General features: G+C 35.2%; 3 protein-coding genes and 1 pseudogene across 9 annotated transcripts; 2 read left to right on the forward strand and 2 right to left on the reverse strand.

The window, feature by feature from the left end:
- On the forward strand, positions 1096–3534 carry LOC104730261 (autophagy-related protein 18b-like). Its single transcript, XM_010449403.2, has 11 exons — positions 1096–1196; positions 1321–1394; positions 1705–1778; positions 1867–1976; positions 2064–2155; positions 2246–2355; positions 2476–2598; positions 2677–2822; positions 2897–3010; positions 3105–3173; positions 3290–3534. The coding sequence occupies exons 1-11, from the start codon at positions 1138–1140 to the stop codon at positions 3417–3419; spliced, it is 1101 nt and encodes a 366-aa protein (XP_010447705.2). The 5' UTR covers positions 1096–1137; the 3' UTR covers positions 3420–3534.
- On the forward strand, positions 5376–8891 carry LOC104730264 (lactation elevated protein 1). Of its 5 annotated transcripts, none has more exons than XM_019234220.1 (15): positions 5377–5754; positions 5940–6244; positions 6343–6422; positions 6541–6641; positions 6745–6867; positions 6945–7014; positions 7098–7184; positions 7278–7343; positions 7441–7533; positions 7622–7678; positions 7760–7891; positions 7984–8074; positions 8161–8249; positions 8354–8547; positions 8640–8891. In XM_019234220.1, exons 2-15 carry the CDS (start codon positions 5974–5976, stop codon positions 8698–8700), a joined length of 1515 nt encoding a protein of 504 aa, XP_019089765.1. In that variant the 5' UTR covers positions 5377–5754; positions 5940–5973; the 3' UTR covers positions 8701–8891. The 5 variants fall into 5 exon arrangements, with proteins under 5 accessions (XP_010447711.1, XP_019089765.1, XP_010447710.1 ...); XM_010449408.2 differs by having other exon boundaries at positions 5974–6244; XM_010449406.2 differs by having other exon boundaries at positions 5378–5754; positions 5937–6244.
- Positions 8810–10782, reverse strand: LOC104730263 (tetratricopeptide repeat protein 1-like). 3 transcript variants are annotated; one of them, XR_758412.1, is made up of 6 exons: positions 10351–10782; positions 9994–10176; positions 9751–9877; positions 9448–9561; positions 9119–9317; positions 8810–8971 (listed from the first exon to the last, which is right to left on the reverse strand). XR_758412.1 is itself a non-coding variant. In XM_010449404.1 (5 exons), exons 1-5 carry the CDS (start codon positions 10630–10632, stop codon positions 9202–9204), a joined length of 822 nt encoding a protein of 273 aa, XP_010447706.1. In that variant the 5' UTR covers positions 10633–10782; the 3' UTR covers positions 8996–9201. The 3 variants fall into 3 exon arrangements, 2 of the variants coding, with proteins under 2 accessions (XP_010447706.1, XP_010447707.1); XM_010449404.1 differs by lacking the exon at positions 8810–8971 and having other exon boundaries at positions 8996–9317; XM_010449405.1 differs by lacking the exons at positions 8810–8971; positions 9119–9317; positions 9751–9877 and having other exon boundaries at positions 9466–9561.
- The window catches only part of LOC104730265, a 3074-nt pseudogene continuing 2544 nt past the window's right edge, over positions 11303–11832 (reverse strand).

Genomic DNA, 11832 nt, shown 5'->3' on the forward strand with positions numbered 1-11832 from the left:
TTCTGAGAATTTTTTATCTTTTGTTTTGTTTGTTATCATAATTCATAAGCTGCTTTGCTTTGTGCCGTTGTGGTCCTATTAAGCTTAATGCGTTGTGTGACTTTTGTCCAACTTTGACTCTCATGTGTCGTTTTCAATTTTCTTATCACAAACCTACAAATCTTATCTCACTCAACGAACGACAACGTTTTCTAGAGAAAAAACAGAATAGTAAGAAGAGGAAGAAGATGCCGAAAACAGAACACATACATGGTTTTTTAGATTTTTTCTAGTATCATAATAGATGATTTGCTGTATTTTTTATCAATTAATAGTAGAAAATTACAAATTTCAAGAATTATTATTGAGAATTTAAAACTTTGATAAATTACTATTGGTTAATAATTATAAAAATATGTTATTATGAATAATAATATATTTATTGCTAAACATTAAATATTTTTTTTAATTTATGTGAAAAGTTTCAAAAAATCATCTATTCTAATACAGAGGGAGTAATAGAGAAGCATTTTGGCCAAAAAGTTGATGTGTCTTCCCCTATATATTAATAAGAAAACATTTTGACCAAAAAACTGATGTGTTAGTATTATAGAGCTCTAAAACTAATTTGAGTTTTAACTCTTACATTCCACATTATTTACATTAATTTGCCTTCAAGATAATTAAATTCCCAACAATTTTTATTAAGTTGTGCAAATCACAAAATCAATTTAATATTAATAACATCTTCATCAGTAAGATTAATATATATATCAAAAATTATTATATAAATAATTCAATTGGTTATTTTTATCACACATATATTTTTTTATTATCCAAATCATTACATTTGTAAGTCAATATTTTATATTTAAATATTTATTTTGACAATACTAAAAAAGCACTTGGATTTTTAATTGATCAAATATTGAGAACTTTTTTTAAAAGCACATAATAGATTTTCACTTAAATGATTTTAAAATATTATCATTAAGATAATCAATTATAAAATAACCAAAAAATAAATAACAGTTAATCCCGCTTAAAGCGCGGGTCTACTACTTAGTATATATATAGAATTAGAGTTACTAAGAAGAAAGACATTAAAAACAGCTGCTTTGACGATTTTAAGAGTCTTCTATTACAATTTTTGGAGACATGGCGAATCAGTCCTCTCCTTCTCCCATCTATTGTGTTTCTTTCAATCAAGATAACAGGTGAATTCGATTCTCTTAGTCGATCATTCCATGAAAAATAAATAAAAAACTCTGTCTTTTAAATTCTCAGATAAGATAACGTAACTCAAAAGCTGCCCTTTTGTTGTCTGTTCGATTATTGCAGTGGTTTTGCGATAAGTTGGAAAAATTCCTTTAAAATATTCGATTCTACTACAGGCCGACTCTGCTATGAACGAGGCAAGTCTTTTTATCATTACCCACTTTGTAGTTTCTGGGTTTTGATCGAAAGATCTAATTTTTTGCTGTCTATGTCCTTAAAAATTGAATCTTTGAGCGTTTATAATTGATGGGTTTGAAAAGGAAAATTTGGTTAGATGAAAATTGAAATCTTAAAGTATATGATCTGATATTGAAGACAACTTCCTGTAATGTAGACGTTAAACACTCATTAATGTTGTAGATTTTAGATTGGATAGTGTCTGAATACTAGATTTGTGAAACTATTAATGTATTGAAGTTGTTTGCCTTTTTATTTGTTTGTTGTTAGCTGCTGGGGCTTTTGTTATTGTTGAGATGTTGTATAGCTCAGATCTACTTGCCATTGTTGGAGCTGGTGAACAGGTTTGTGTGTTTGTGAAACATTTTTTTTTTCAATAATCGGATTTGATCTTGTTTGATTAAGGAGAATTTTCATAATATATATATATAGGCTTCTCTATCCCCACGGCGTCTTTGTTTGTTTAAGACCACAACGGGTTCACCTCTTAGGGAATTGAACTTTTTAACTTCTATACTCGCTGTCCGTATGAACAAGAAAAGGTTTGTTACTGAACTTAAGTCTTCTGATTGTTTATAAATTTTGTGTTTTGAGAGTCAATTCATGGTTCTGTGATTGATTCTTATCAGACTTGTTGTTATGCTGATAGAGAAAACATTTGTTTACGACTTGAATTCTCTTGTCATGCTTGATACTATCGACACCGTTCCAAATCCAAAAGGTAGTATTAGCTCATAAAGTTTCCTTCATCAAATTTTTAACCTTAGCAGTTCGTTGGAGACATTAAATAACAATGTCTATCTTTGATCAGGTCTATCTGCATTCTCACCATGTCTTGAAGCCTGCTACTTAGCTGTTCCAGCTAGTGTGACGAAAGGATCTGTTCTGGTTTATAACGTCATGGATTTGCAGTCTCACATGAGGTTTACTTGATGCTTCACCTAATTTTGGAATAGGAATTTGATTTCTGAGATGCATACTGAACTCAATTATAGCTAACTCAATGTTACCATTTCTCTGTTTTTTTTTTCATATTGATTACAGATAGATGCACATCGTTCTCCATTGGCTGCGATTGCACTCTCTTCAAATGGAATGTACATTGCTACAGCATCTGAGCAAGGAACTCTGATCCGAGTCCATCTTGTTTCGGAAGCTACTAAGGTGAATATAGCTACTCTTTCGGTACATCACCGTTTCGTTTTTCTACAGATTCTTAATTTGTTTTTTTTTTTTTTGCAGTCATTTAGTTTCAGGAGAGGAACATACCCATCTACTATATATTCACTGTCTTTTGGACCATCTACAGAGCTTCCGGATATATTAGTTGCAACGAGTTCTTCAGGCTCCATTCATGCCTTCTCTTTAAGGTTGGCCATAAACCAAAGGTGAGGATCAAGAATCAGAATCTTACTTACCTTACACATTACTGAGGTTTCTAACAGTTTCAGAGTCTTCTCAGAAGCAAAAGGTCTACCAGCTTTCTTGGTTCGGTTCTTCCAGACAGCGTGAGTGATGCACTAGATCCAGCTCATCATCATGTGCTTCACAACGCAGTTTCTTCTGGAATTAGAAGGTGAGAGGCTTTTCATTTGAAGGCTGCTAATGATATACAGTATTAGGCTATAGAACCCAAAAGGCTTATTGTATGTTGCTTGTTTGTATTACAGTTACGCAGTGGTTAGAAAGATAGACAAACTTGAAGGAACATCATCTCCATCACAGTTTACGTCTCTTAGGTAAGATTTTAGGATAACCCCATTTTGAGAATCTGTGGTGAGATGACAAGTTTTGGAACAGAACTACACCACGAAAGCCTGATGATCAATCTTTCTGTGTTTCTCGTCTTTTTCAGAGCAACGGTATCGGTGATTACATATAATGGGTATTTCCAGGAGTATACGCTAAGTATCAATAACAAGAATGAATCTTCGTGGACACTGGAACGTGAATTCAATCTCTTATCTATAACCACCACCAGGTGAAATTAACCCAATACCAAAGATATGAAAGTACATGGCAGCTTTTTTGTATATATAACAAGTTGTAATTTGGGTTCATTTAGAATCTTTATAGTATGTGTGTTCGTTTGTTTTCAAATATTATTAGTTCTTCGGTGCTATTATATGTATCTTAGTCTTTGATTGTGTTAAAGAAATGAAAATATTATTTAATACAACATGGTCTCTCTTGAGCTTCTCAACTCTTTCCATCATTTTCCCATAGTTACTGTCAAAGGTCTTATACTCTTATCTATGAAGCTTAGACGAAACTCAAGTCGCACATTTGTCGGTCTTATGGCTTACAAAAACACCATAATATCGCCATGAATTTAAAGAACAAAAAAAGTCTTTATCTTCAGAGAATTAACTGTATCCTACTCAAGACAATTAGTATACTTTCAGCTTTGACACAACAATTGAAGTCAAACAGTGTAAAGACAAGGCTACATCCGTACAACAGGTACATGCAAAACCATGAGTATTTACCCTTTCACTTTGCATTTGCGTGTTTGAAGAAAAATTTGTCAAACTATGTTTGCTAAAGATGATGTTTAAGACATTCATCGTGATCTTGTCTTGACGTCTTGCCCTCTAGAAGCTTCTCTCTCCATCTTCTCCCTCTTTTTGCGAGTCTTGTCATCCTCTACACCTCCCTAAGTTCAGTCATAGAGACAAACACGCAGTCCATTTTTATAATGCCCGTGTTTTCTTTCCTCATTGTTCACAGCATTTTGAGAGTATTCAAATCTAAGTGATTACCTCTGAACCGTGAGACAGGAATCCCTTAATAAGACTAGAAGCTTTGTAGGTTCCAAATGCAAACATATACCGAACTTAGTTGCAAACGATCATTATAAGACGGAACCTAGACATGTGTCTAGCATTCTCAGCCTAGACATGTGTCCTAAACTCATTTTGCTCTTGATCTTTCTTCTTGACTAAATGGTGTGAGACAAGTCTACGTCTGTTTAAAGTTTAAACCAATCAGTTTCACGCAGGATATGTTTTTGTTGGCTGCGTGTGAGTGTGAATGTGATTACGCTTTTCTTTGGGTTTATGACAAAGATTCTGAAAATTGGGCTTTAAATCTCTTTCATCAGTAGTTCTGGCCCATTATAGTTTTGTCACTATTATAGCAAAAACTAAAAAATGTATTAAAGGAAAACGTAGCAATATGGTATGCCAGTATGGGGTAGGGGTTGGTCAGAAAAAGACATGTACGTTTACAATGTAAGAAGTGACGTGGACACGTGGGAGCATGCGCAATGCAACCAGTCACCACCATTAACAGGGGTCCGCTGTTGTTATTTTCAACTAATACTCATTGAGATCAAAACTAGAAAATGTTGACGAAACCAAACTCTTTTGGATCATTGGACGTTGAAAATAAATATGTAGGCCGTTGGTTAGATCATAATAAGGAATAGGACCAAGGTGTGGGATTGATTCACTTTATCTCCCCCTCCCACTTGGAAGATGCTTAGCCCTTGAGATAGACATTTGCTTAGTCCCCACTTGAATGCGGTATACACTAACGCAGCATCGAGAAGCTTCCGTTTTTGAATATTCTTACTTTTTCTTTTTTTCTTTTCAACAGAATATTCTTCTGTATAACTTCTAATTTATCATTATAAAACTTCTAATTTGACTTGTATATATCATCACTAGGGTAAGTTTAGGATTAAAAATTACATTTAGCCATTTTTTTTAATAAGAATATAAAAATAGTCAACTGTCTTAAACAAAGCGAAAATCCCAAAATATTTATCCTCATCATGACCTGGAAAACAACTACGCAAATCAACATTTAACAATCGTAATTAGAGGATATACAACACATTCAGTTTTGGTTTAAAAGGATCGAAATTGTATTAAAAAAACAAAACAAAAACACACGTTTCTTACTTAGTCAATAAACAAAAAAGACTCATTAATCACGTCTCTCTCTCTCTGTCTTCAAAACTTAACAGTTAAAATCTTCTTCTTCTTCTTCTTCTTCTTGATCTTCTTCCTTATTTTTGGGTCTCTCTTATCCAGATATTATTATCAGCATCCCATTACATAAACATCGAACCTTTTAAACTTTTCAATATTCTTTTCCATCATTCACGTTTCCCCCTCTTGTGCCCAATTCTTATCTGGATCAGATTTCTCATTCCTTAATTCAAAGATTTCGTTTTTATTTTTCCTTCTGTGACTTGGGTTTTTGTTTTACTCTGTATCCGAATCACAAAGTTTTCCTCTTTTTCTTTTCCGGCGGAAAAAATTCTTACTTTCTCAAGGGAATTTGAATTTGGAGCTGTTCTTAGTTCAAAAGGTGAGTCCTCATCAATAATGTTATTGTAATTGAGCGTTACGTCACATGTAGAGGCTATGTTATTTTTATATGGGGACATAGATGCCTGCAATAATGCAATCATATATGAAGTTTTAGCTTTGTGCATACTTTTATCCTCTCTTTTGAAATTGTTGTCATTCTTTTTTTTTTTTTTTTTTCAGCAGCTGATCCTGCAGACTGAATTTGTATTGATCGTAGATGAGACCAATCATTAGATCATCATCTCTCAGTAGAATTAGATGGGCTTTGAGGAACAACAATCAAGAACGCTATGCTTCATCTTTCTGCTCCAAAAGCCGCAACCTTTTGATCGGTGTCAGTCAAAACCAACCTCTGGTGAATACAACAACAAGCACTGATTATTCAAGTTTGTGTTCGAGGTTGAGTTTCTTGAGAGGTTTATCAGTTGAAGCAGTTGAAGCAGCTGATCCTGCTACCACTACTACTACTAGGCTCACCGTCTCATCAGGTGTTTTTTTGTTTATCTTTTTCAACACAATTCGATTTATCTCAGAGTTTGGTGTTTTATCACTTTATGGTTTACTGAATTTTGTTGAATGATGGCAGATGTGAAAAGAACAGGTCCGCTTGTTGAGTATGAGAGAAGAATCAGTGATGGTGAACTCATGACTGGTGATATCTGCCAAGTATGATTAACATAACAATCACTCTTTTTTTTTACTTTATTGAAGCTTTGAGCAATGAGATATAAAAAAATGCGATTCTTGTTACTTGCGGCTTAAGTGTGTGTTTGAAATGTTGCAGATTAGTGCATTGAGAGAGCTTCAAAGACTACATGATGAGCTTGTGGAATCAGTAGATACATGTCGTTTAGATCGGTACAACACTTCTGATAAATTCTCAAGGTGATTCTTCTTTTCTCTTAGCCTTGAGCCTTTTTTTTCTTCTCTGTTTAGGAATTGAGAACTTAAGTGTCTCACACAAATTTGTGTGTTTTGTGTGATACAGAAGCCGTTGGTTTTGGTCTCGGCTCATGCCGCAGTCTTCTAACTCACCTGTCAATGGTTTATACCTTTATGGAGGTGTAGGCACAGGAAAAACTATGTTGATGGACTTATTCTTTGATCAATTGTAAGTTTGTCTGCTCAAATTCGTATCTTTTATTTATGGAGCATTGCGGTTTCATGATAGTTCTCTCGTTTCTTTAGGCCTTGCACTTGGAAGAAGCAGAGGATACATTTCCATGATTTCATGTTGAGTGTTCATAGCCGCTTGCAAGTATGGATAACTTTCCATTGTTTCTCTATTGAGTTTAGTAGCAAAGCTTTAGCCTTTTGAGATAATTCGTTTGATGTTTGCAGAAGCACAAGGGTTTATCAGATCCACTTGAAGTTGTTGCCCAAGAGATAGCTCATGATGCAATCTTGCTATGTCTAGATGAGTTCATGGTATGCACTTATTTCATATATTTATCTTCTCCAAAGTAATCATCTTTGGATCAACCCATCTTGAGTTTTGGCTAAACGTTTCTGTTATTACAGGTAACTGATGTTGCAGATGCTCTGATACTTAACCGACTCTTCGGACATCTCTTCAGCAATGGCGTCGTAAGTGTGCTTTTTTTACTTACACTAAGCTGTTACAATCATCTCTAATGTTATGTGTTGAACTGACTTGTGTCCATGCTTGTGAGATAAAATATAGATTCTTGTTGCTACATCGAATCGGAACCCTGATAAACTCTATGAAGGAGGACTCCAGAGAGATCTCTTCCTACCTTTCATCTCCTCATTGAAGGTAAATCTAGTTAACTTCCATTAATCTATGTTCAACCTTTTTTTTTTGTTTCCAATTCAAAGATTCCATCAATGTTCCATTTTCGTAGGAACGGTGTGTGGTTCATGAGATTGGCTCATCGGTTGATTACCGGAAACTGACTTCGGTACTGCTCTTAAACACTTGCTATACTGGCTTCAATGTAAAGCAGAGTTTCAATAACTAGCACGTTTCTTCACTTGTGCAGGCTGAGCAAGGATTCTATTTCATCGGTAAAGATCTTTCGACCCTTTTGAAACAGAAGTTCCAACAACTGATTGGAGACAATGTTATTGCGCGTCCACAGGTAGTAGAAGTGGTGATGGGAAGAAAATTACAGGTACAGTTAAAATACCAAATCTTTGTGTTATTCCAACACTTCTGTTGTCTACATATAAGTTGTTCATCAGACCAATGCTACTTCATGAACAGATTCCATTAGGTGCCAATGGATGTGCATACTTTCCTTTTGAAGAGTTATGCGATCGACCTCTTGGAGCTGCGGATTACTTTGGATTGTTCAGTAAGTTACTCGGCTTTGACTCTCTCTCATCTGAAAATCTTGTCACAAAACGTTTTTCTTATTCTTCTCCCTCATGTTACCTGCAGAGAAGTTTCATACTCTTGCATTGGAAGGGATTCCAGTGTTTGGTCTTCATAACCGGACTGCTGCGTATAGATTCGTCACGCTAGTCGATGTATGCAGATACCCGGTTCCATCTCTTCAGTTTTTGTAGTTATCCAAGATGACACAACCAAACCATTCATCAGATCTAACGTAACTATGGTTTAAGAGTTGCAGGTGATGTATGAGAACAGAGCCAGGTTTTCGTGTACAGCTGAGGCAAGTCCTCAAGAACTCCTGGAAAAGATTGTAACAATCTCAGATGCGAAATCGATGGCTCCAAGAACATCGTCGAGATCAAGAAAGAACGATGTTTCTGAGCTCTGTGTGGATAACGAATTAGGTTTTGCAAAAGACAGAACCATCAGTAGGTAATGTAACAAAGATCTTCCTGGTTCATTTCTAAAACTTATACAGATTTTTGTTGGATCTCACTCGTCAAATGAATTTGTTTATTGTGTAGATTAACAGAAATGAACAGCAAAGAGTACTTGGAGCAGCATGCAATAACACATAATCTGTAACAGTCTAAAAGGACCGTTGATGGTATTTTTCATGGGATTTCAATTGAATCCTATAATGTAGCTTTGTTGTATGTTCTGTATCACACCAAAAAAACATATAAGAATCATGGAAAAGGGAAATTTATCCATTGTTGTAACATTGAATTTTGAATTTACAAAGAGTACTTGGAGCAGCATGCCATAACACAGAATCTGCAACTCTTATACAAGACCGTTGATGTTTTTTTTCTTCATGGGATTCCATTGAATCCAAAATAGCTTGTTGTATGTTCTGTACCACACCAACATATTGATAAGAACCACGAAAAAAGGAAATTTATCCATTGTTGTAACATTGAATTTTGAATTTACAGCTATATTAATTCCAAATCTTTGCAGTACCAATGCACCAAGAACAATAACACATTGCAGTACTAACCAGATTGTTGCTAAACATTAAGTGGTAGAAGCAAAACATCAAAGACCACTACGATATAATATCGTCGTCGTCGATATTAATGACTAGTTTTGGAAAGAAAGAGAGTAGGAGCCAGTGTTGGGATCTTTAACAGCCTTGAAGTTGTCCACACTCATCCCAAAGCGACCCAAGATCGAGTTTCCCATCTCCTTCAGCTTAGCTACAAACACAAATATATTCGACATCAGAGTTAGTCTATAAAACGATGGATATTTGACCAAAAGGAATCAGTCTAGAATCTAGATGCTAGAAGATCTACAATTTTATGATGAAGTAGTCCCCAAACTTACTTATAGCCTCTTCTTTCATCTTTTCTCGCTTCTCAGCAGCAAGAGGTTCAAGACGTCGTATCCCTTTCCTAGCATGATCACTTGAAGGATCAAGTTCTAAGATCTTCTTCAGGTCTGCATATGAGAAGAGCAGAGACTCAGTGTGAACTCTTTCCAATAATAAACCTGATCCACAACCAATAACTATCTATCCTGGAACAAGTACAAAGAAACTAATCTAGAACTCCTGACTAATTTTTCATGAGTAAACCTCAAGGGCAAAAGACGGTTATTGCTTGCATAAATACTCGTGAACACACTCACCCGTGACAGCATCTTCGAAATGCTCAAGCTTCTCATGTGCTTCTGCCCTTCGAACCAAGGCCTTAGTGTAGGTAGGATTTAGCTCTAACGCTTTCGTACATTCCTTGATCGTTTCTTCATATTTACCCTGCCCAAAAAAATTTCAGAGAAATCTTGACAACTATACTCATCTATAATCGAAAATTCAATAGACCAAGAAGTAACCAAATAAACATTTGTGACCGCTTACGCAAAAAGACATACCAATTTGAGGAAACATACACCTCTGTTTAAATGGCATATGGATCGAAGCTCTATAGACTCAGGAAACTCCTTCACAAGCTCTAAAGCAAAAGCATACTTTGACAATGCCTCTTCATAAAAGCCATTAACGAAGCATTTGTTTCCTTCCGCTTTAGCTTCATTTGCTTCTGCCATAGCTTTCTCCTTTAACACAAAAGACGAATCCTCAATATCTGTTCAACACTAGCTATAAAGCATTTCTCTACTAATTTCATCCAAAGGTTCAAACTTTCACATGAAAATTGTAATGACAAGTAGCTAATGAACCCCTAAAACCCAGAATTAGCCAAACCCTAAAAGATATCAAAGTGGAATCACCTTGTTTGATCCGTCGTCGGTTATGGCTACTCCTTCACTCATTAGCTCAACCTGTTCTTCCTTCTCCTCCTGAATAGTGACGGCGTCGTTTTTAGTACCATCTTCATCTCCTTCTTCATCGCTGATCTCACGTTCGCTGGCAGTCTCGAACCCGTCGGAATCATCTCCGTCGACTTGTTTCGTCTCCGTCGTGGGTTGCTGCGGTGAAGACGAAGACGATGGCTTTGGTTCGGTTTTGATGAGGATCTCATCCTCACTCTCACTTGATTCGATCAGTACCATCTTTCAATCTAGGGTTTTTTCGAGAGTTTTGTACAAAAAGCTTTCAACGCGACTTATCTTGATCGTCGATCTATCTTTTTAGCTTTCTTAAGAAATCTGAATCGAAGCTACTACACAAGAAAAGAAAGGTTCAATGGTGAAGAAGCCATTAAACGACGCCGTTTTTTATTTACAATTTGTTAAAGTAACAAAAAGTTTTGTTGTTCTTGGTAGGCAATCTCAGGCCTCGTATTGGCCCATCTAATATCTTATTTGGGCCAACCTAAGCTAAATCTGTACTCTTTTTTTTTCCCTGTACAAATAAGGATTTTACCGTTCGCATGTAGAAGAAGCTCATGTAAGTCTAATATAGCTTTTTTTAATTTTGTAGTGATTTAAAAAAATTAGAAATTCTCAATATTTACCAAGCATAAATCATTTGAAAACAATATCATTTTCTACATTATGTAAGATGAAAAAGAAAAATTCTTATTGATTTTTTATGAATAATATATGTGTTCATGTACGAAAACAAACACAATCTTTCACGGAACGCATTCTATTATTATTGCACAATTATAGGAGACATCGTTTTAAAAGGTTCGTATACGTGACAACTCTCTCACCAATTTGTAATTACTATGTCTAACAAACAGAAATAGAAAGCATTCATATTGTGCCCCCAGCAAAATTAAAAAGACTACTCATATAGTATTATATTAATCATAAAATGAGAGGAAATGTATACTTTTTTTTTTGGTCTGATGATAGGTCACGAGCAACAAATGCTACTATGAGAAGATCAATATACAAATTACAACATTTCTTTTGTATAATGTCTTCATTTTCAATTTAAATTATAAAAAAGGTTTCTTTAATTAACAAGCAGAGCCAGTTTCTACCAGCTTGCTTAATTTATTGTTCCTTAGTCTTTCTTCGTAAACTTCACTTCCGTGCATCTCATTCTCATACCTAAATGACATAAATACATATATAGTACAGTATTAGACTAATTAAAAATTGCATAAGCCAATAAACACAATACCTCAAATTAAAACGAAACAATAAATTGTACCTCGGTGGCATAGGTATCAAAGGAGACAAACTCTCCACAAGCTTGAGAGCTTCTTCTTCTGTGTTGACGATTTGGTTGAAGCAGAAATAACGACCGCAAGCTGAAACATCCTCGAATGCTCTAATATGAACATCCGCTAAAAACGT

This window comes from Camelina sativa, chromosome 12 (assembly GCF_000633955.1).
Source record: "Camelina sativa cultivar DH55 chromosome 12, Cs, whole genome shotgun sequence".
Taxonomy (NCBI): domain Eukaryota; kingdom Viridiplantae; phylum Streptophyta; class Magnoliopsida; order Brassicales; family Brassicaceae; genus Camelina; species Camelina sativa.